We start from the raw sequence: 24,732 nt of genomic DNA, 5'->3' as shown, positions 1-24,732 counted from the left end.
AAATCAGATAATTGCATTTTCACAGTGCATTATAGAAAGAAGGAAAACAGCAAGATGAAACACTGATATTTCAGCCTTCAAGCCTTTTATTAGACAGTCTGCATGTATTAGTCTCAGCAGGTTTTCATAATAAGAGTTAATGACAAAGCCCATCCATCCATCTCTTTCTTTTCCTCCTTTGTGCAAAACATTGAGATGATTTTCACTCTCTGAAATATCTTTTCTCCAATTTTCATTTCCAAAATTAACATCACTGTAATAAAGGAATATGCATTTCAGCAAGGAACATGCATTCTAATGAATAAATTTGATAAATAAACTTATACCATTGATGAAATTCCTTTTTTAAAATGCACCAGTTTTGGAATTCTGGAATTTCATAGTGAATTCCTTTAGAACATCAGAAGGCATTAACAGTTCACCCTGTCATGAGTGTTAGCACTTGCAATATTTCTAGGAGCTAAATGGTAGACTTCTGGTTCCTAATTGCTGTAAGTGCTGAGTTGAGAAAAGCCAGTTTCAAAAACACTTTGATAAAAAGTGGTTGGTAATTCATCTCGAGTCAGGATTTTCTTTCAAGCAGGTAGACATTTCAAGGAACAACAATTAAGTTGCTCATTAGTAAAGATGAAGTTATACTTTTAAAATTCTTATTTTGGAAAAAAAAAAATACTGGGAAGGCAAGAATAATTTATTTATTTTCTTTGAATTATTCTGTATCACCTTCTTAAAACTTTGATTTATACTGTCACAACTATTAAATCTACTATATTTCATTATAGCCAGCTTTCATTTATAACCAAGAAAACTTTTCTGTTTCTTGTTTGTACCTTTCTACATTCCCACGATGCCCTTTCCATCAAATACAAGTCTCTTGAAATATATCTTCATTCTGTATGTGTGTATATATGTATATTCTTACCAATTAAAACAGAGAAATGAAACAACTCCTCTTTGTAAAAGAGGATTCATTAGGCACTTTGTATTACTTCGTCTTATCTTCATTTCCTAGCCCTCCCATTCCTCCTTTCTCCTCAAATGCAAAATTTCTTCTTCATTTGCTGGCATAATCCACCTTCATTTGATTTTGGTTTTTAGGTAGCTTGAGGGATACAATTATGATTGCTTGGATTTCATTTTTTCCCTTCAGTTCTACTGCTAAGACTGAGTAACAATAAACATCAAAGCCATTTTATAAGACCATTAGCATTTCAAGCAACTTAGTTCCATTTTGTCTCAAACCTCGTCACACCTTTGTTTTAATGATCTTCTACAGGTCTCCTCAGATTGTTCCCATCTTAGAGTTGAGGCAAATGCAATTCTCTGGAAAACCAAAGCTTGAAAGAGAAGTAATCACAGTTACAAAGACTCTAGGAAGACTCTGAACAACTGTTACAATCCTCCACGGTGCCAAAAGTAAGGACAGCGTGCTAAACATTGTGCAAAGCTAGATTTCTTGGATTATAAGATAAAAGTCAAACCTTTACTTATACTGACTGCCTAAACAAATGCAGAACATACAGTAAGAGATGCAACAAAACAGCTTATGAATCAAGATCATAAAAAGACATATACAGAAATGAGAGAACCTCAAATCTGTGATGTTTTTCCTCCTACAGAGAATACTCTGAAAACCACATTTGAATAGATGAGGCAAAATCACATATCAAATTTCAGCTTTTTATTAAACAGCTTTAACTTTTTAACTCATCTTCTACATTTTTCCCCATTAATATTCTCCTTTATCAGCTGGATTATGGAATGAGAGAAAGAATATGAACTCGTTGTCCAAATAGGAGGTGCGTGCCCCTAATAACTCTCGAGCCAGTCGTGACACCCAGGTTGCGTCCTGACCTCGGAGCACCCACTGGGGAGGGCGCTGGCTCGGCACAGCCCCCTGAGCGCCTTGGAAAGTCTGTTCATGCGACCAGCCACAGTGAAACTGGGACATGAGCAAACCTTGCGGCTCAGGACCACAGATCACACCAGATACTGTCAATGTGTATTTGTCTTTTAGGAGGATGTTGGAGCACCTTTCTTTTCATGTATGTCTGTGCCCATCTATTTATGTACACTGTCTGAAAAAAGTCAGATGGCGCAGAGTTGTTTGGCACTTTCATTGCCTTTACTGAATGTTGACTGAAACTTTCAGCAGGGACAGAAAGTATTGCTGAGCTGCATCAAAAATCTGACTTTGTCAGTTTTCTCTGTGGCCGCTGAAACAGAAAAAAAATACGTCTCTCTATCCTAAAAATGAAAGAAATTTATCTGGTCTAGATGTTCTCACATTGAATCAGTGTTTAATACAAACTGAATGGAAAAATTGATAAACTCTTTGACTCAGATAAGTATCTACTGGTTTGGATACTTATCCAGTATTTAATTGAATTTCAAATTTTCAGGCAGTGCAACCAAACTTCTCTTACTCATTGGCACATCTTATCTTGGAACAATTTACCACTGTGTGTGGCCAGTCCTGGGCAAAGATGTGCTTGGAAGTGGAGGACCTTACTCTAGTCAACCACTTGGATCAAAGTACTGTTTGAGTGACACAGTGGGTAGGTAGAAGCTGTGCTGGTGGGACTAACTTTTCTTCTCTGAAACTTTGATGGTTAGTGGCTAAGGTCAGAAACATTTTTCTATTCACAGTGTCACAGTGTTTACAAAATCAGTTCTGCAAGGTGGGAATCATAGAATCAGTCTGTGTGAAAGTTCTCTCAGCTCTTCAAAATGTGAAGATTTGTTCATGAAGAATTAAAGCATTATCATTACAGCTGCCTTGAAAAGTAAAAGCCCCAAGGCGAAGCTAATTCAGCTGAACAAAACGTGGAATTTTTCAGAGATTTTGTTTGTTTTAACCAATATTTCAATTTAGCAATTTACCTCTAATACCACTTTGATTCTGTATATAAAACTGAATGTAAGGAGTTGGAAAACATATCTTTACAGGGATTCTGCTGCGACAAAAATAAAAATATTGGAAAAAATAAAAAAGAAAGCAAGTACATACTTTTTTTTAAAGTAAGATTCTTTTAGGGCAGTACGACAAAATCATAAGGCTAGTAATAATTCCTAAGACTAGCAATAGTAATTCTTAATTGTTGTACAATGATGTTAAAACTTTCAAGGTTTTACTAAATATTTCATCTGTCACTTCTTCAAAGTGTCAAGTCTCCAGGACAAGGATTGACATGAATATTCCCTACTAATCATCAAAGAGCATCTTATAGTTTTTCAGACATATAAGAGAGTGATCAGTGTCAGTCAGCTGTCATTCCTGCTTTGATATAGTGGGAGTTTCACTGGGGTATAACTGTACTTCTTCCTCTGTCACATTTTATTTTACAGCCTGTTTGTATTCTATCAGAATATTCTTTTCAATTGGATTGTAGCTTTTGGGCTTGTAGAAATATAAAACATATCCTCTGGGATATTAGTTGAACTGGACAGGCTCAGGGGAATCAAAACACCAAGGCTGAAAAAAATAGTAACCTCTTTATAATAAATAGTCAAAGCTCAATTAAGTATTTTTAAGCCTGACTGAATTGATCCTGAGCAAAGAGACATCGTTAAGAGGAATATTCAAGTCCTGTGTCTATAAAATCTGATGGATACAACAATTTATTTCTTAGAGAATGTCAAGGAACCAGATATCTGATTTAAATTTTTAATCTGTAGTTATGAAATATATTCTCTACAAATTGAGGGCTCTCACGACTGACAGATCTTATTATATTAAAACACCAGTGAGATTCCCTCTCTTTCCCTACTTCTCTCTTCAATGGGCACCACCTTATATGTTCAAGGACACATAAAGTTATAAATATATAAATATATCTAGTATGGTAGGGATGTAGAAGATAAAAGTTTGCAAACAGACTAATGAGATCTTGATGTTTGTATGGCCAGCACAGATATGAAATACCTGTGTAAGTATCCAAAAGTACTTACTGAAATGTCCAAAATTCAAATATTTATCCAGTGACATTCCTGAATGTACCTAATATTGCTTATTGAATATTAATATATAGTTACATGTCTACAGAAAGCAATAGTCACCTTTCTTCTCATAGATGCTAACTTTTAGAATGAGATAAATCATACTCAAGACTCCCTTTGACATAGTGAGTAAAACCCCCACCATCAACAAGGGGAGGCTAGGGTGATTGCTGCAGTCACTGCACTGGAGGTATCTATGACTTTAAGTTACAGGAATCCCACCCATATTGGCACAAATTACAATTTAACAGCAGCTCCTGTGATCTCTTAGGAAAGAAATCTACATGCTGGAGGAAGTGCAGAGATCTAAGAAGTCTTTCTTGTGGTAACATAGAAATAAATTGCCTACATAAAGGCAAAATGATAGGTCTTAAAATAAGCATAAGAACAAGCATTGGCCACACTTCAAATATGTAAAAGAGAATTTGTAATAACTTTCAACCTGTCAAAACAATACAAATAAACACAGGAAATTTACAACAGGAAATTCAGTGGCGTTTTTTCTCTTCCATTAATTTTTTGGTTTTCAATGAAAATCCCTCCAATATCCTTCCGTTTCTTCCCAGTGCAGCAACTGTTACATAATCCACTTCTGGTTTATAGTTTCAATAGTTGTCATAACCTTGACTTCCCATTTCCACTTCAGTTTTTCTCTAGATGTCATAGACAGTGCAGAAGTTCTGTCTGTGTTTTCTAAATGGATTTATTCCCTATAGCCAATAAGCACAAAGCTAATTATCAGAATATAAATATTTTTGTGTGAACTAAGGAAACATTGGAACATTAAAAAAGGCAAATCAAAGGAAAAATATAACCACTGAGTGACAAAACAACTGAAAATAAGAGAACTCCAAAGGAGCTGTGGAAGAACATACCTTTCCTACTCCTCCTACAGCAGAAATTAAGTCTGATTATATCTGTGTGGAAAAGGATATTTTAAGACAAAGCTTAAGAAGTTTCTATAGGAATGGCATCCTATATGTGCCATTGTAAGATTTGTAGCTATTAGATTGGCATACTCAGAAAATATGAACTACGTGGTATGCTTTAAGGTATTTTAGTACCATTTACCACAACGTGCTTACTTTTGTCTTGCTACATGGTCTCCTGTACCTTTCTTCCTCATATGACCACACCTTCTCTGGATATTATTTGTAAGACCATTCAAGTTCTTCAGCTGCACACAGTAAAATTTTCTGTTCAAACTGAAAAGATTGACTCTTTAAGATTGGTCTTTCCAAGACAGCTGGTCTCTTTAGAGCAGTCTTACTACACCACTATTGTCAAGAGATTTCAAATCTTACCTGAAGAAACACTTCATTTCTTTGTACAAGAAATTTTGGAACAAAATTGGACTGCAATTTGTATAGAGATTAAATTCCAGATGTACAGACTTAAACAGACTATACTCGTGACTAAGGCACTAAAGTGTGTAGCTAGTGAGTCAGGGGAGGATTTTCATTAGTTGTTAATTCCTTTCCATAGCCCACATATACTCCTAAAACAGCTAGGCTGGAAAAAAAGAACTCTCATTCTTTTAGTAACGCAGCTGGTAGATAAAGTGTTAAAGGGATGGAAATCCACCTAAATAATTTTGTGATCATTAATAAACTTTTTGATAACATACTCCCTCTGAACTCCCATTGAACACAATTCTGAACTGAATCACACTGTCAAAATGCTCAGAATAATGTTGTGCACAACAGAATCCCTCAAATCTAATGAGTATTTCTAAGTCATAAATAATGAGTCTTATTCTGTTCGCTGATCAATGAAATGAATTAGATGGTTCTTGTATCAAAACTTAAATACTACCTCTTCTGGATCACATTGGAAACTATTATTTAAATAACCTTTTCTCCCATAAAGATCAAACTAAATTAAACTATAAAACATTAAGATACCAAGTTGTACTATTCAGTGGAAGGAGTGGAAGGCAACAGTGAGCAGCTGAGGGGAAGACCAAATAACATCTAAGTACAGGCGGCAGATTTTCATTGGGTAAATGGCAGAGTAGCTTTATCATACTGATGCTTAATAGAACGAGTAATATTCATTAGCTGCCTAAATGAGATTGTATAAATGTACAGAAAACAAGTCTAAGCAAATTATTTGAAAACTGAAAGATGCTTGATGTTTGTGCCTTGATTTATTGATTCAGTCAAATATAGATTGAATGCCTGGTCCATTTCACTGTAATTTCAAACAACAAAACACAGTTTTCAATAAACTGAGAAGTTAGTTATATGAAATGAATGGTGTTATACAATGGCATTAGCCTAAGATTCCACTGTGTTTTCATACGATCTTTTCACAACAATTGTCTCTTCTTACCTTTCAATGAAAAGAGCAATTGACATCCAAAAAATGTTTATAATTAATATAAAATGGCACCTGTGCTATCAAACTGTCCCCTACCATTATAATGAGAAATGCATGGTGACGTTTAATGGTTTATAGAAAAGAGATGATTTTGCAAGGAAATAAAAATAAGGTTATTTGCACTCTTTTGTTCTCCATGCTTTTAATTATTTTCCTGTTATTAAGAGTATTGGAATTTAAACTAGTTTAAAATATTTCACTGTATTTTTATTCAAAGACTGCTATCCAACAAACAAAATTTTCACTAGAATGTTTTCCACTATAAGAATTTTATTTTTTTCACTTGTATGATTTTGAAAGTTAAGCAAAAAAATTGGTCTTATAGTTTTCATTTATTATGAAAATCTGAAAAACATCCACATGATTTTTTGATAGATATAGTCTCAAGGGTGGGGGTTTTTTGGGGGGGTTTTTTTGGTGGTTTTTTTATTTTTTGTAGGTTGTGGGGTTTTTTAGTGTCCTCACTCCCTTTAGAAAACAAGGCCCCAATTCTTCTAAGAAAATCCTTGTATTTTGAACACACCCAGTTAATCTGGATCCACACTAGAGCCCAACACTACAGCTAAAGATTAAATAATTCTCTTTATTTGTTAATTCCATATGATCCACACTTATAAGAAAGGTAATTTTTTTTTTCATTTGCATTACCCTTTGAAAACTTTCCATGTCATCTAAAAATCCAAAGCTAAAGAAAAATTAGTATCATAGATAAAGAGCCTCAACTAATCAGATATGTGGGAGATAAGAAATGCAATTTTTAGTGCTCATTTCCTTCTTTCAGTGCTCCTTCTGAAGTCAAAACCAAATATAGTCTGCAGACCACATAGTTACACCCACGTATTCCAGGGACATAATACAAATGGTCTTTTTAATTCTGGGTTTTAGTGGTACTACAGTATTATGTCTCATTACTTCATTAATTCAAACAGAAAATCACATTAGCATGGTTTCTTCAGTCTTAAGAGTAGTACTAAAATTCCTTAAATGAGCTCCTTGTTTTTTAATTTTGCAGATATTGCCTGGCAAAACTTGCAGGATCCAGTTAATGAAGAATGAGGCAAGTTGGGAAGTGCTGAGGGTAGCTGGACAATCTGAGGTGTGCGACTGAACTTAAAGGCCTGTCGAAAGAATTTGAGTCCAAAAGCCTAGACACGAAACTCCTATGAATGGACTACGGGGTTTCCATGAGTCTGCAGGCAATTCATCTCTGAGTTGCAATGGCCCTCTCATAGGCAAGGAACACAAAGTTACCAGGTTACGGAAAGGTTTGTCTCCATGGTAAGTAAGATAGTGGAGGAAACTGAAGTCTCTCAAAGCTCCCATTACATTGACGCTGTTAGTCTCTGCTGCAAATGATAACTGCTCTCTACCACCACGTTGGATGTCAGTGCATGCTATGATAAGACAGTTCTACTTAAAGCAGCCTTTTATCTTTCATTTAATTCACCGTTACATAATGCAATGGGGTCAACTTACAAACCAATAGACATACAGATTATTACAGTCATAAACATAGGTACTAAAAAATACCTAGTCTGACTCTTGCATGAGATGAATTGGAATCAGATACTTCCATCTTTGTGAAATAAATTACAGCAAATACAGAAACACAATTGACTTTTATTTTTTTTTATTTTTTCCCCCTGAATCTACTGTGGATTCAAAGCTGAAGGCCAGAAACTAAAAAGAAAACAAAACAAAATCCAAACCAAACTCTGGAAGCATAAAAATTAGGCTCTTCATGCTAAAAGCCTTTGTTGATTCTTCAAAGTAATTTTAAGCTCACTACAGCTTGATACTGCAAGCTTGGCAAAGATCAAAGACTACCCGAAACTAGAACATCTCCACTAAAAATGGATCTATGAATTAAAAATAAAAGTGGCATTAAAGGAGGAAAAAACTGGAAACAAATGAGCACTAGGGCTACATCCGTGCTTGCTGAAGTTTTGCTAGTATAACATCTGTCAGTTCAGTCTGTTTGACAAAAGGAAGATACTTTTCTCAATGGAAGACCAAGGGGCCTTGGGATGTAAAAAGAGATGAGAAAAGAAAAAGGAAAAAAGAAAGATCTTCCACCTTTTCTGAGGTTAAATGGAACTCCTAGAAATGTTCAATGTGTTTTTTTCAAGTGGAGTTGTTGATTGGGAAAATTTGATACTGTCTTGGGATTTCAGGTCTCATCAATGCTGTATGCTTTCTAAAAGATATCAGCAGGCACCGGGTTACACATTGCACTATTTATTTTTCTTTTTAAAAAAGATACATAATTAAATTTCTAAATTTACCTATTTAGAAGAAGAGATAAGAAAAACTAATACAAATGCTCAAAGCTCAAGGCTATGCCTCTATCTTTTAGACAAAGTCCTTTTGTCTTCATAAAAATATGTCTCTGTTTCACAGATGCTATACAAAAAAGACCTGATTTTGATGTCTGTTGCTTCAGTAAAAATCACTCAACAGCAGCTTAAAAGATCCTTAAAAGAACTCTGCCCTGAGACATACTTAAATCACAACTTTTACTGTTGAATGTCTGCCCTGAAAAGCATTAGAAAAGAGCAAAAGAAGTCTGACCTGCAAAGATCCCAGAGATGTTTCAAAGCCTGATATGCTAAAAAGGAGCAATATAACCACCATCACTCTGTGAAATTATGAGCCCACAAATCAATAAAGTAAATGTCTCCTAGAGATCTCTGATTTGGGGAATGAGTCCAGTGAAATAACACTGAAGAACAGTGTCGAAAGACTGAAAGTGCATTTTTCATCTGTCTCACATTGTGCCATGTGGTGCTGAGCTGGGACAGAAAATAGGATAGTGGTACTAGCCCTGAGAGGCATGGCTTGTGATTCCATGTGTAATGTTACAGGATATTGTTGTGTTGCTTCAATGATTCGCCACACGTAGTGCCAGCCTGCTCAGTTTTCTGAGCAACCAGGCACTGCCCTGCCTGACAGACATGCCCTTAGTCACACTAATCCTTTAGTACTCATCGTCCTCATCTCCTAAGGGAGAAAAAGGTCAAGTTCTCAAATAATTTAAATTATGCTTAATAATTCACATACAAACAATTTCTCTTATATGTGTTTCTAGAAACACAATGATTTTAAACTACAAATCCTCTGATAAATCTCGTCTTCACAAGCAAGATTCCAAAATACAAGGGTGATTCTTTAACCCTTCTTCAGAATACTTCCTTTTCTTCAAAGCACATCCGAATGTATTATTCCAGCTCACCAACAATTTGGAATGAATGCTTACATCTGGTTGCAGTATAAGAATACAATGAATTATATGCTTCCAATAATTTACAGTTAAGAAGATTGAAATAACTTCCTAAGGTACTTATTTGAGAAAATAGAAGGCACTGAATCTGCCCTTATCTACATTTGTGCGTATTTGTCCCTTCTATGTAAGCTGGTTTTGAGAAATGATGCTTCCACTGAAAACTGACTTATTTCTGTTTAATCATTGTCTCTCAATTTACTTGGAGATATGCTTATGTCATGGGGTCAAAATCAGACCTAGAACAACCCTGCTGGAAACCATGCCTATAAAGGTGCAAAGTGCTGTTTCAGATTCTGCATTCAATTCAGGAGATATAAATACAAAATTATCTTACTCTGGAAAGTAAAGCTGCCATAAAAGTTAATCTTCCTTTCTTTCTTGACAAGTAATACTGTATTTCACAGTATCGCTGCTGATTTCCTTTAAAGGACTAAGGTAGTACTCCCTTACTCTCACTTAGTCAGATCAGACATTTCATTGACTCAAATACAACTTTTAATAACAGTTCGCAGGTCAACAATGGGAGTAAAGAGTGAAAAACTGTGTCCCTTTGGAGAGCTATAGATACTCATTAAATAAAGGCCATTACCCATGTGCTGCTATGTGGAACTAAATTCTGAATGTGTATTTTGTTGGATTTAATAAAGAAAAACTATTTCAAATAAACAAACTACTAGGATTCAAAGGGGAAAAAGTAAATGTAAGCTACTGAACATATAGCTAGATATGCTCATGTATTTATCTCACCCGCATACAGAGACTGGAAAACTACACTTCTGCATTAGATTTAAAGAATTTCTCTAAAAAGTTTATTATGTCTTAAGAAGGCAACTGAAAAATCTACACGTTTTCTATATTGTTTGGAGCATGCTTTCAATTCAGCAGACACTTAGGTAAAACATTAAAGCAAATCTTCGAAAATTTAAAGTCTCTTCCTCTAGTTGCACGGAGGTCAGATAATCTGCTTTGAGACTACCTGAACCCAATGAAATCTATAACTTCTGCATTAATGTGAGGAGTTGATCATTTTTCATGCAGCCAGTGAGAAGAATCAATGTAGAAATACACAGTCTATTTTAAGCTGTGAAGTAGAATAAGTTGTTTCCTCAGACTTTATTCTTCAGTGACTTCCCATAGACGTAGGTTCAGTGCTATGGATTGGTGAAAATTTCATTTTAAACTACTCGATCCCAGAAATACAAATGTCCAGAAGATATCAGCTGGCATCTGCAGCACCTCTGCTGCAAGTTTTTCTGTTGACAGCTCAGGACAGTAGGTTGCCCCACTAAAAATTACCAGGGAATTACAAAAAACCAGTATGAGTCATCTATACCTGAGCTGTGGCACCTGCTACGCTCCACATTTCTACAGTACCAGCCCTCTCCTCTCTACCTTAGGCTAGCTAAAAACAATAACAGTATCAAGGGAAAAACCATGACGGCTTCCAGCTTTTGCTGAGAAGCTGCAGCAACCAGACGACAGGGTCAGTGCTGCATCAGCCATCAGCCCTGAGCAGCTGGAGGATGCTGGCTGCTGGCTCCAGCTGCCCATTGCCATGGCCGGGTTAGTCTGTCGCTGCGGTGGTGTCAACGGGCCCCTGCGTCACTTGCCATGACCTGGCCAGCACCTCTTGTCCTCCTGAATATCATTATGTCTTTGCTCATTTGTAACTGCATGGAATTAATTCACTGTGACAGATGCCTGAGTAAGGTCCGCTGGAACTTCCTAAGGAGATCCCGTGTATATTGGCCTTGTCGCAGCCAGCAGAGGTAGTTACTAATGGCAGGTTTCACCTTCCTTATACATCTGCATATTTCTTTTTAGAGACTCGTTTAAAATCCTTGAAAGAGGCCCATCCTAATTGCAATAAATCCTTATCTTTTTAATGACAATATCTATATGGAGGACAATTAACATTGATCCTACAAAAATTATCTTCAACAAAGGGTTTTATCCTTTGATTGTTGTTCCTTTCTCATTGCGATACCTAAGACTTGCTACTTTTTTATGACAGAAACAACTTAAGCAGCAGTAGGAAACATGTTCAGATCAGCAGAACAATAAAATGTATCATTCCTTTCACCTAATAATTCTTGTTTTCCTCTTTAGAAGCAGGTTTAAAAATAACACTGGTTCCTCTGACTCATAAACCAGTATTGAGTGCCAACGAGGAACCCCACCATCATGACTAAAACAGGCACAGTGAATATGCTGCACTTCAGCTGCAGAATGTCTCCTACAATGGATCGTATTCTCACAACTGCCACAGGGATGATTAGACGTATCTCAAAATCTCCCTGCAGTAGCAAAGTTTTGATTAGTTATATCCAGATCTCTTCTGGTAATATTCTGTTTGCCCGGTGAGCTTTTGCACTGCTAGTAAGCACATTGTAATTTCAATTGAGATGGGTGGTGAGTTCGATATTGCAGTCTCCATAAACAGCTCTAATGTCAATGTTTCATTTGCATATATGTTGAGGGGGTTGATTTGAAGAATACTGTATTTCTGCAACTAGTTCAATGGCCCATGATTTTGATTGGATTATGATTCCATATACAGAGAGGTTTCTACAAAGAAGATATAGTACAATTTGAGGAGAAAAAAACCCAGTAACTGCAGAGAAATTCCCTTAGAAAATGAATTTGTTTTCTCCAACTGCAAACCTTAAAACCAAAGTTCATGCTTGGCTATAGTATTCCATTTATGATCCTGCAGTTTTATTGGTTATATCATAATCTAGTTTAGTAGTATGATAGATAATATTCTTAAGCTTCCTGAACCTGCATGAACAATGTGAATATTAAAAGAGCACACCAATACATACCATGAACTATGACTTTAAAAAAATTACTTTTTTACTCTTGATTACCATTTTTCTTCCATTGTGATATTCAATAGGAGGAGAAATGTCTTTCTCATTCTGCCTCCATACGATATTTCCTCATCATATTGTTCATTACTGTACCATCGGTGTGTACAGTGTTCACTCTCAGTTCAACTTTTAATGGACGCGATGACTTTAGCTGGACACAGTTTGTGAAGCTGTCAAACTTGAGATGGTAAATTCTTCCCAGGTCATCTCCTCTTCCTTGCATTTTCAACTAATCTTAATCTACTGATCTGCTTTCACTGATAGTAACTTAACTTTAAATCAAGAGATACTGAAACTGGATGGAAATATATTGGTATTGCAGTTTGAACTAGCAGGAGAAGCTTCAGTATGACTTCCCATGACTATGTGTTGTTTAATTAGATTTTATTCATACAGACACTGCTAAATAGAAATTCTGATTATAATATTGACTTATGAATCCTTATAAGCCACCTAATAAGTAAACTAGGCTGATCTGCAAAACAGTCCTTGATACAATAATGAGAATAATTTTTGCTATCTCCATGTAGAATTCTTGCCTTCATTAAAATAAATTGAATAAGAATAATAAGTCATTACTCAAATGTCTTCTATTTACACTGCCTTTAAAAATCTCTTTAAGATCCCTGGAGACCAGGTTTTAAAATAACATAAAAATAATGTCTGAAAGGTTTACTAGGACAGTAAAATTAGGTCAAAATAAGAAGAGGGTGATGTCTCACTGTAATGAGAATAAAAGAAAGAGAAAACATAAAGAATATTCCCAAAACCTAGAGAAAGGAAATATCACAGGTTGTGGTCTAGAAAATTCCATAGATGTCACATATTTTTAATATTTATTTGAAATGCAATGTTCAAAGTACAGTAGAAAAGAAACAGTACAGGCTTTTATCAGCAGGGATAACTATCTAGTAAAATTCTGCTCAGGTCGATTTTGTAAAAAAAAAAAAAAAAAAAAAAAGAAATCTCTTTGTCCATCCTGAGAGCGGAAAAAATATTTGAGAATTTTCACTACTGGACTTGAGCCCTTCAGAGAAAATATCCCAACAGACAATAAATGTCTCTTTTTAATTCAGTTTAGGTGGTGTGGTTTGTTTGATTTTCTTTTATTTTACTTGTTTTGTCCGCTGTTTAACAGAAGTACTAGTGTGTGTGTTATTAATTTCACTGCACGTAATAAAATGAGATATAATTGTTTGTCTGATTTTAAGACAACTGCCCATGCTGCAACATACTTAATATGATAATTACTTTACACAATCAACAGTGATAACTGAAGTACAAACTACTCACACATACCTAATGCAGTTGCTATTTACTTTCCACTAAAGTTAGTTTGCAAGCTATTTTACAATTAACATTAAGCAATCCCAAAATACTCATAATTACAATATTTGGGTGCTACAAGATACACCTTTGAGTAACATGATGAGAACATAATCACAGAATCATAGTATAGTTTGGGTTGGAAGGGACCTTTAAAGGTCTTCTGTGAACTTTGAGTTAAAATAAATGTTCATTTTTGCACCTTATTAATGATAAGTCATGGAATCTATTTTTGGTTTCATTTTTTAATACATTGACAAAGAAAAGACATTTTCAAACAACAAGTTTATTTATTTTTAATCTGCTTGCCTCCTTTACGCATTTGAGCTTTTCTAGGAAAAAAAGCTGTATAAATATATCTCTTTATCTATATAGCTACTTGATGAGTGGCCTATTGTTATTTGTAGGTGTTTGGACTAATCCATGAAAAAAATCTCCTAATGGCTGTCAAAGGGTTCATCGCTTTTATATTTCAGACAGACTTAGTCTGGGTTGTATCTTTAGATGTTGAAGACTATTGAAGTGTTTTATCTTCCAGGCTTTTGAATTATTCTTATAATAGCCAGCATATTTGAGAAAAACAAATTTAGCAATTTATTTTCAAGGATGAAATGTCATTAAAAGTTAAGGCTGTCAACATGTGCATTGGAAATAAAGCAGAAATTTTAATGCAGTTCACCAAAATAGTTTATATCCCAAGATTTTATTAGCAATATTGAAGAAAGAAGGTACCAGACATGTGGCAAATAAATCGCACCATAATTTATACTTGAGTAACCAGAAATCCCTGCACAGATACAATCACACACAAATACACAAACTTTCACTTGCAAAGATTTCTTCTACATCTAAAAGTGGTATATTTGGTCATTGTGTTCAAACAGTATTAAAATATCCAATGGCATTAAAATGCACAGCATGCACAGGGAGGTGGAATATCTGCTTTTGCTACACTGATCATTAATTTCTACCTTTTACTCGGAATCATATTATAATTTAAAACTTGCTTTTACAAACATTTAATGCTTTTTCTTTTTAATGAACAACAAATGGAACATCCAATTTTCATGGAATGTATCAGTTTTCACTTGTAACTGAATAATTTTAAATAATTTTTTTCTTTCATAAATTTTTTGTCATTCCACATTTAGTGAAGAAAATGCCATTTCTAAAGAAAATTGATAATATATTCTGTACCTGTCTACATAAAAAGACAAATAATTCAATACAGTCATATTTTTGCCTTTTATTCCCACTTTGTGCAGGTTGCTAATTCAGTCTTTTGGTGAATGTCATCCTATCAGAACAATAGGGTTGCATACTGATAGCAGCAGGGATGGAAGCAAAATATGAAAATAGCTCTCATATGGAGAATATCAAAGACAAAAATACTCTATGTAAAGAGGGAAAATGGAAAGAGGTTTTAAAAATATTTTCTGTCGCTTTTCAGAGAAACTTCTTTTGGAAGAAAAATGGTAAAAACATTTTTAAGAGACTAAAAATAATAATAAAAACCAGTGCTGAACTAGGAGGTATATGGGAGCTCTTCCAGTCTAGAAGCCAAACAAGAGAATGTCAGCTTGCTGAAGCACTCTGCTGGAGCATACACCCTTACAGATATCAGATATTAAAAAGTTTTTTTTTAATTACCTTAATTAGAACCTGGATATGTCCCATGGCTTTTGACGACTTGAAGTACCAGAAGCTCATCACACAACTCCCACTTGATTCTTTCCATCTGGAACTCTTCACATGGGCTTTTTCGGTTTTTAGGCCCATTGCAGTGGCCTCAAGATATAGGAATTTTCCTGAAATTAAATGATATATTACTGAAAATTTGTTTTGTACTTTCAAATTAGATTTGAAAACTCAACAAAACTCAAAGTAGTGAACCTCTGCTTAGGGTAAAAAATGACCAGATCACATTCCTTGTGTATTTGTTATATCAGAAATAAGCTGGGAACAGCTTCTAATTTGGATGGGCCTGTGTAGCAGAGAGAGAATACTTCTGTGATTCCCAGTTGCTCTGATTACATGTCCTTGTCCAACATCATTAGTTGTTATTTTGACAGAACATCGTACAATAGCCACACCATGATAAATATCAGGAGGAAGTTTTCTGAAAGATAACCTTCAAAACAGCAAGCCACACTATACAAAAACTTGTGAAACAGGCAAAAAAACCCTTCATACCTTTATAAATCTTTTGGTATGCCTAATGATTCATATTACTTTTGGTCATCAGTACTCTTTCATGTATTAATATTAACTCACATTTAAATTATTTAGTCAGAAGAAATTGCAAAAATAGATGCCTACAGTTAATATTTTCCAAAACTGATATGCTCCTTGAGTTCTGAATTTCTTTTTTCACTCAGAATTATAATAAATTCTACAAATTTTCAAATTCAATTTTTTACTTTATACAAAAACAAATGCTTAGTTCACATAAATATAAATGTAGTATAATAATACCCTGTCAAATTATATTTGCATATCTACTGAAGTCTGTAAATGAATTAGAGGGAAAAAAAAATTCCTTTATTGGAATGCTCCATTGGATGGAGCAAAATGGGTTAATTCTAACTTTGACACTTCTGTGGTTAATTTACAACCATAGATGTTTGCCTTATTATTATGGATGCTTCCCTGAGGTCAAGCATTTACTTAAGTATAGTGACCTCTTCATGATAATAAAAAAAAAAAATATTAAAAAGTTAGGAAATGTAAATGAAAACTTATTTTTTCTACGTCTGCTATTTTGTATGTTAAAAAAAGCCATGTACATAAACACTGTGAGATGTCAAAAGCATGTCATATCATGGCATTAACGTCTGCTAGGAAGATCTGGTTAGGCTGGACTGAGTGCTGGGAATGCTGATGTTTGTTAATATCTGTTTAAAATTAGGCAAATTACTTCTGTTTGGAGGAAAATAAACCAAAACAAAAGCTTTCACAGTCTTCTTTTTTGACTGAGGTGAAAGACATGGGGCACTCTGAAAGGCACCTGGATCTGAATGACTGGGACCAGCACTCTGGGACAGTGGACTGGTCACGGCTAGTCAAGCTTGGCTAGGAGAGAATAGGACAGATCACTTAATACCAATCAGAATGATGTAATTCTAGCCATAAGCAAATTTTCTGCATTTTAATGTTGAAAACTGAGGTGCTAACAGGGGAGTTAGAATTAAACAATTGCTAGATACAAGCTCAAGAGCTGTGGTTTTGGAGGTAACTGCTGAAATTCCTCTGTGTCTTTCTTTGTACAAGGACCGATCACTGAATAGTGTAGTATACTCTACCACATACAACACAATTTTAACAGCTGAGCTGAATTTTGGTTTGGTTCTCTCATGATGAGCACAATTATTAAGTGCTATCTGTTCTAACAATATGGGCAGATACCACCTTCACCTTTAAACATTTGACTACATTCAAATTGTGAAAAGTGAAATGAATTCTAAATCTATTTATTTGAGAGCACAATTTCAAGACTATAGAGCAGTTCTGGAGTAAAAAATGGAGAATTTGACCTCTTTGATCATTCACCAGAACAAAACCACTTAACTTTCAGATTATGGAGTAAATTTCCAGGCTAGGGAAATTTGGCTATTTTAAAAGCCAAATGAAAGACAGAGACACATTGGAGGGCACTTTTCTTGTTCTGCATCTTGCTCTGAGATCAGTGAAATGCAGCTAGGCTGGACTGTCTGTAAGCTTAAAAATATATGAGCACATAATCTTTGTGATTATTTGTGCCTGGTTCACTCTCATTCACCTCGGCAAGCTTTCACTAGCCCCTGAGTTTCTACATATCTTCAAGTAAACTATGGTTTTATTGGGCTCTGTCTTTTGACAGTTCATGTAAACATTCAACAACTACTAAATTCAAGTCCCATGCCTTTGCACAACTCTGCTGTGGAACATTTGAATTTAAGATCCGTTCTTAGCTCAGCTTCGGTAACATCCTTGCCTGACCTATGAGAACTTCAAAGACAGAGGATGAAGGCACGGAGCTTGAAGGAAGAACAGCTAATTGGGTGCTTTGGCCAAAACAAGCCAGGAACTGCGCTGCCACTAACAAAAGAGATTTATTTATTTAAATTTATTTATTTAAAATTACCTAAAATTAACCTACGAATAGTCACTGCAGGTAACTTTAAAATATCAGATCAGTTTCTTAACTCCTAAATAGCTTTTTTCCCCATATTTCTTTAGGACACAATTTAGATATGATTAAGTGGCCAAAAAAAATTTTTTTTCTAAGGTAGAAAGGTACTTATGCATCCCCTTTAATCAGTTCTCAGGAAGAGATTAAAATGCCTTATTGCTCTTTACAGAAATCTATTTTTATTATGTTTTAGATAATTTTGTCCCCACTCAGAACTATTAACACTCAGCATACAAAATATCGTATACCAGCGTAGAATTTTTTTTTCTCCCATTCAGAACATCGCTGCATGTTCCAACATGAGCTGGGGCCTCCTGGAAGTGAGCTCAGGCTCTGGAGGAGCAGGACTCAGTGGATCTCGGAGCTGAGCTAACTCACCCTCGCAAGCCTCAGCCAGACCCAGTGCCTCTCTCCTGACAAGTAACAAATTATCTCGCTTGACTCATATAGCAATACTTAAAGGAGTAACAACTGACAATCAATTTTTCCTAACTTAAAGTCATTTTACAACAGTAATTAGTATTTTGATATTGTTATACATGTAATTCATTAAAAATGCCACCCTGATTAGACATGTTAGAACCACCCCCGCTGCCTATGAAGGGAGGTATGAGAAGCTCCATGAAGACAATTACATCTAATTTGTGACCTGACAACATACCAGTTCTATTTCCAAGTGTGTGGTCCACCGGAGGTCTAAGACTTTGAGGCGAGCTGACCCCTAGCACCCAGTTAAAATTGTCTGCTAGGGAATTTTGCCAACCACATCTGCCGTTCTCAAAGGTGCAGGAAGTTCCGCATTCACTCTCGTCTGTATTATCCCCGCAGTTGTCTTCAAAATCACAGCTTTGTTCTGGCCTGTAACACTTGCCGTTCTGACATGGCCAATAGCCGTGTGAGCAGGAGCCTGAAAAGAGACGAACCGGGGTGTCCTGGTGAATTGCATGCCACGCACCCCAGCAAGGTTACTGGAAGGTTACATCTCAGGGAGTTTGATATTTAGGAGGAGGAGGGTGGTCCAGAGCACTTGTATTAGAAGCCTTCGGTTCCCCTGAAGTGCCAATCCATTATCAGTTTATTTCTTTTGTATGTTGTCAAGAGATTGCCTAAATAAATGACTGTTTCCCTTGTAAAGCCTTGGAGGGCAAGTTCCAGCCAGGCATTCCTTCACTAACAAAGATTTCTAGTCTGACTTAATTGCTGACGTTCTCCTTTCTTGTGGTGTAGGATTAGACCATTTCATTTTAGCTGCAAAGTTGAGCTTAGTTTAGCAGCCCCAATTTGGAAGAAAAAGCTTTTATATTTTAACTACAGAGGTTTGCCTTTTAATGGATTTCTTTCTTTTTTTTTTTCTTTTTTTTTTTTTACTTTTCTTTTGCAGACAAGTTCAGTGGAGTGATGCTGCCCTTTTTGTGCAGTATTCCTGGCACTATTGAGGGATAATTCTGGTATAGTCTAAAAATTCTTGTATAGTCTAAAAATTGTAGCACTCATTTAACAGGATCCATTTCCAAGCTTCTTGTTTTCGTTTCAGATCAGTTTCTGCAGGGCTCTGGATAAATGTAGCCCCTTCAGTACATTCTCTAATCAGGAAAGGAGACAAACACGAAATTCTGAAAAGGATCTTCCCTATTTCCATTTTCCATTCTGCTCTGCCAGAAATAAATGCACAGGGCTAATTTTTTTTTTTAAAAATAGGAGTAGCACTATAGTAGCTCATCAGACAAAATAGTAACATGCACATGTATGAAAGTTGTACAAATACGGGAAGAATTTGAGTTAATTGATACTGAAAATCACATGGTGCTAAAAACATTTCCATTACCACTACCTTAATTTAAAGGAGGACCTGATGGAGCTAAATGAAACTCACATATGTCTGGATTTTATTAAGAGGTCAGAATAACAGATTTATTAACAAAAAGAAAATAAGAGATGGGGTATTCAGTTGGTGTGTTGGCAACCTCCATCCCTAGGACTTTGTTTATGGCAGACCATAAATTACAAATGCCCCAAACTAGGTGAAAAAGCATTGCCATGCCCCTTTGCTGCAGGCTTTAGGTAAAGTGAAAACAAACCTTGATTCTCTAGATGTTAGCTAAAGAAAACAAGAATTACCCCCTCTTTTTAAAGTAAAAAATCCTCCTAACACATACTTACTATAAACAAACAAACAAACAAACAGACAAAACCCCAAACAAATAAATTGTAATACCATAGAACTATCTAGCAAGTTTTCCAGGGAAATTATTAATTTTTAATTCCTGATTTCTTAGTAGCATAAAAGTATGTATCATGTTTACTCTAGAAGACTGTGCATGATTTGGCTTTTAACAGTTGCTCAGAGAAAGGAGAAAAAAGTCCTGAATAAAAAGCAGCAAGCCAAAATACAAGTCTGATAATGACTTAGAAAGTCAAGAACATCAGGCAAAGGTGTCCAGAGCTGGAGACAATGAAAATGAGTAGGCTCTGACTAGAAGAGAATGACCTGTTTGAAGTTCACAGTTACAAGTTTCTGAAAGCATCAGTGTGATTTTTGTTAGTACACAATCTCTGAACATGGTCCTGGCCAAAGAACGCAGTAATTGGATTGAAGTAGCAGTCAGTGCAACCTGTGAGACAGTCAGAGTCCGTCAGCAACTTCTCCTCTCTACCAGTCTGTATCATCTGTGTTGTTTCCCAAAGGGGGACAGAGATTTGTTATAAAATTGCTGCCTAATTTAAATGGCATCTGTTTTTAGGAGCTAGTTATTATGACCCTGCGTTCCTTGTATGTGATTACACTAAAAAATTAAGCAAAAAACCTGTTTTGTCAGCAAAATAGAAATTTAAATTTCAGGATGCAGTCCATGCTTGGAAATACTTTTCCTTGCTGTTCATCAATAATTACAATAACTATTGCATTTTGAAATCCTGTTGTAGCATTTCTTCCATTTTGAGGTAAAAAAAACGGAGTTGGAAAGTGAACTCTTTGTTTTCTGAGGAAAAACAGAAATTCCATCTTGAATCCTGGCATGAATGAATCTTTTCAAGCATGTGTAATGAATATTACACTGTTTAACTGAGTCTGTAACGTGATTTGTTTCTGGATGTACTTCCATGGTAGGTTTTCTCTTTAAATGACATATTTCTAAGGCTTTACAACTGTTAAAAATAACCCAAAGCAACCCTATAAGAAAAGGTTTTTTTGTGTTTCCTTCATTTCCTCCCTACTTTTTCTCAAGCCTAACAATCCCAACACTCTGTTATACAGATGCATGTGGGTATAATAGGGATATTTAACTGAGAGGAACTTCTCCTTACCAAGGTTCACTAACTTTTTCCTCCAAGCAGTGTTTCTTAAAGATTATTAGCAGGTAGACTTTTTGGCCTATGTGGTAACTGCATCAACACTCTGGGATGCAGTGGACCCAAAGGAGCTGTTAGTGTCTTTCAGATCAATAATCTCTGAATTGAGGAGGATTTACACAACAGAGGAAAACAGTTGAACCCTTGCTTTAAATACCCTGGCAAAATCAACAGATGGAATATTTATATTTTAAAATATGTAATTAGGAAAAGGATTAATAACCTTTATTTTGTAAAAGTGTTTCTCTTCTTAAATATATTTTGAAAAAAAACCCACTCCTGCAAACATCAAGAGAGAAAATAATCTTACTAGCAGAACTGAAATATGGTTTCTTTTCTACATCAATGAACTTTGAATAGTAATAAAGATAACATGGTATATAGGTTGCAGCATTGAGGCAGAACAGCAATAAATTACAGAAAAAACACTCATATTAAGAAACAACACCTACGTGTGTTATTCATGTAAACTTCAAACTCTGGCAAGAACAGTTGCGTTCTCAAAGAAGTAATTCCAGAGGGGAAAAAAATTATTCTTCAATCTTTGAAACTATAGCCTGTGCTACAATAGGATATTTCTATAAGGTAGTGAATTTTTACATCACTCTATATCATAGTAATAACTTCATTGCTTGTTCAGCTCCTCTCTGAAAATAAAAAATTATTTAAAATAAAATTTTAAATCCTCTAAAATAAATTATGTGTGATAAGATGGTGCACAAGCACTCTTATTTATTCTTTTCTATCACTTTAACAGATGGAGATATTTGAAGACTTGGATTTTTCCACTATCACTTAGAAGTTCTTGAGATCTTCAGATGATCTTCCTACATCTCTGTTCAGAAACACCTTATAATTAAAGCTGATTTTTTTATCACTCAAATTCTTTACCAGTTGTTTGTTTCCTCCACAACATTTAGTTTACCTTTTATTTCAGAATGAGAATCCGTCATCCTTCCCTTTTTGAAGGTAAGAGTGTGGTGGTTTGGGTTTGGTTGGTTGTTTGGTTTTTTTTAATATCACTTATTAATTTACCATTAAAATCCATTAGAAGACCTCACAAGGTGTTTGGACTCATATCTGAGTATGCAATAATTTCATTTTCACTCAATATTCATGAAAACAAATTGTGTGCTTGGAATGGTCCTGAAAGATTCCTAAAGGAATTGTCTGATTACACATGTTGAGTGACCAAATGGAGCTCAATTAATGTAATTTATCAGAGACAAGCTTAAGAAATAGCTTGATCATGTTCTGTAATTACCTGTAAGAAGACAAACACTGATAGCAGAAAGCTCTAATCTAGTAGAAAACCCCCCAACATTACATGCTAGAAAATTGAAGAAATTAAAATAAAATGATTAATTAACCACTGAGCAGATAACCAAGGACTGTGATAAATTCTTTATTATTTAACGTCTTTAAATAAAGACTGATTTTTTTCCCCAGGAGATAGGCTTTACTTTAACTAAAAACTGTTTGATAAATCAAGGAAAATGCTCAATGAAAACCTGGTTAATGTTATACAGGAGGTTAGAGGACTTACTAATAGTAGTGCCTTTTGGTTTTAAAAATCAAAGTGCAGTTGTAGACCTCAATTTACTGATATATTTATGAGAATTTATAACAGATAAACTTATCCATGCCTATAGTAGCTACAAAATAGAGATGAAAATCTCAAATTTCTCCATGAGATTTCAATCTTCTTGAAGCTGGTCCTTTAAATATCTTGGCTTATTGAAAATAAATTCGGTATGGTAAATAAACATAAATATCAGAACTCCTAGACAATTGCAAAAATATGATTGCATATGGGATTACACTAGTTATGACTGTAGTCAGAAACATTTAACACTTAATTCTCATAATTTAAACTTGTTTCTTTTTTAGTTCTTATTTTATGTCAGCATCGCTTTAAAATCACCAGCAAGCTCAATCATGTTTTAGAACCAGAGGAAATAGACTAGTGATAAGGATATTCCAAAAGTTGTTAAACTTGTGCTTTTTAAACATTTTATATTTAATGGTATCATCTATGTTCTCCAATCCAACCCCCAAATCAAATTATATGGATAGTTTATAATTTTCAGAAGCATCAGAATAACATATCAGTAGGCTTGAAAGCTAGATCTGCTTCAAAATATTTTTAAAAGATTTTATTTACACTCACACAGCTAGAAATATACCTGTTCCTAAATCAAAGCTAGAGTTCCTGTACAACCATAATCTGGTATAGAGGCCAGAGTAGTTAATCAGCAGGCTAGGAGTTTGACATCCCAGGGATAGGGGCTATCTAGGTAATTTAGATCTCTCAGGTTTTCTGTGCAAAAATTACTCCATTATCATTCTTGCTCTGAGTTGACATTACTGTATGACTGAATTGTACATGTCCTTAAAAAAAAAAAAAAAGTTAACAAGAACATCTTTCCCCTAATATCTCACCAGTATAACCCAAGGACACAGAATAAAGTGCTTTCATCACAGTTGATGATGCATAGTAATAATGACTTGTCAGCACAGGAATGTGAAAAATGTATCTCGTTTCAAAAGCAAAGCTTTGGAAATTACAAGAATTTTTAAAGACTTTTGGAAGTTGAAGTACTGGAAAAAAAGAATTAAAAAGTTCTATGCATTACCAGCTCTTTCTTTGTAAATAGTCTGTTTTTTCTAGGACTGAGTGTGAACATTTGAATTTTTGGTTTTGTAAGCCTCTCAAGTACCTTGGCATATTGATTTGCATTCTGAGCAACCCAAGGTTTAAAAAAAAACCATCTTGAGTTCATTTGCAAAAGGGACTTTGGGAAGAAACTGTGAACCTTCTAAGTTTCTCCCATAACGAAGAGCTGATGAAGACTTTAACAACAACCAAAACTTCCTCAGTTGATTTCTCATGTTGTCCATTTCCAAATACAGACACAAGAGAATTCCTTTCCAGTAATCAGATCCAGTAATATTCATCCTCAGAAACATTAAATAGAAACAGAAAGGTATCCTATCACTGTTCAACATTATCTTCTCTATCCATGACAGATCACTGAAGTATCTTCTTTGTTCCATTTGCTGGTAATTCATTATTTCTCATTAGAAAAGGATGGCCATTTATCACTCAATACACTTTAAGACATACCCAATCTGTGATACATACAGTGTGCCCTAACATTGTGCTTTTCTGTATTTAAGGTTAACAGAAATTCTGAAGGATAAGGGGAGCTAAAGGCAAGTTGGGGTATTCAGTGACTCTTCATAGTGAGTTTATTTGATATACTATAGGCAGTGCAGGGGAATTCTAAAACCAACATTATAAAGAATAAAAACTTCAGTCTCAAGTCCTTAGGTGCATATGAATGTGC

General features: G+C 35.1%; 1 protein-coding gene across 1 annotated transcript in view; it reads right to left on the bottom strand.

Annotated features, from left to right (window-relative positions):
* The window catches only part of MALRD1 (MAM and LDL receptor class A domain containing 1), a 280,047-nt gene that overhangs the window by 117,545 nt on the left and 137,770 nt on the right, over window positions 1-24,732 (bottom strand). The window contains exons 26-27 of the mRNA XM_054818588.1: window positions 18,696-18,941; window positions 15,514-15,671 (exon numbers count right to left, since the gene is read on the bottom strand). Coding sequence (XP_054674563.1) covers window positions 15,514-15,671; window positions 18,696-18,941 — 404 coding nt within the window. The remainder of the gene's footprint in view (window positions 1-15,513; window positions 15,672-18,695; window positions 18,942-24,732) is intronic.

This window comes from Grus americana, chromosome 2, assembly GCF_028858705.1.
Source record: "Grus americana isolate bGruAme1 chromosome 2, bGruAme1.mat, whole genome shotgun sequence".
NCBI classification, from domain to species: Eukaryota; Metazoa; Chordata; class Aves; order Gruiformes; family Gruidae; genus Grus; species Grus americana.
This window is presented reverse-complemented; position numbering and strand designations above follow the sequence as displayed.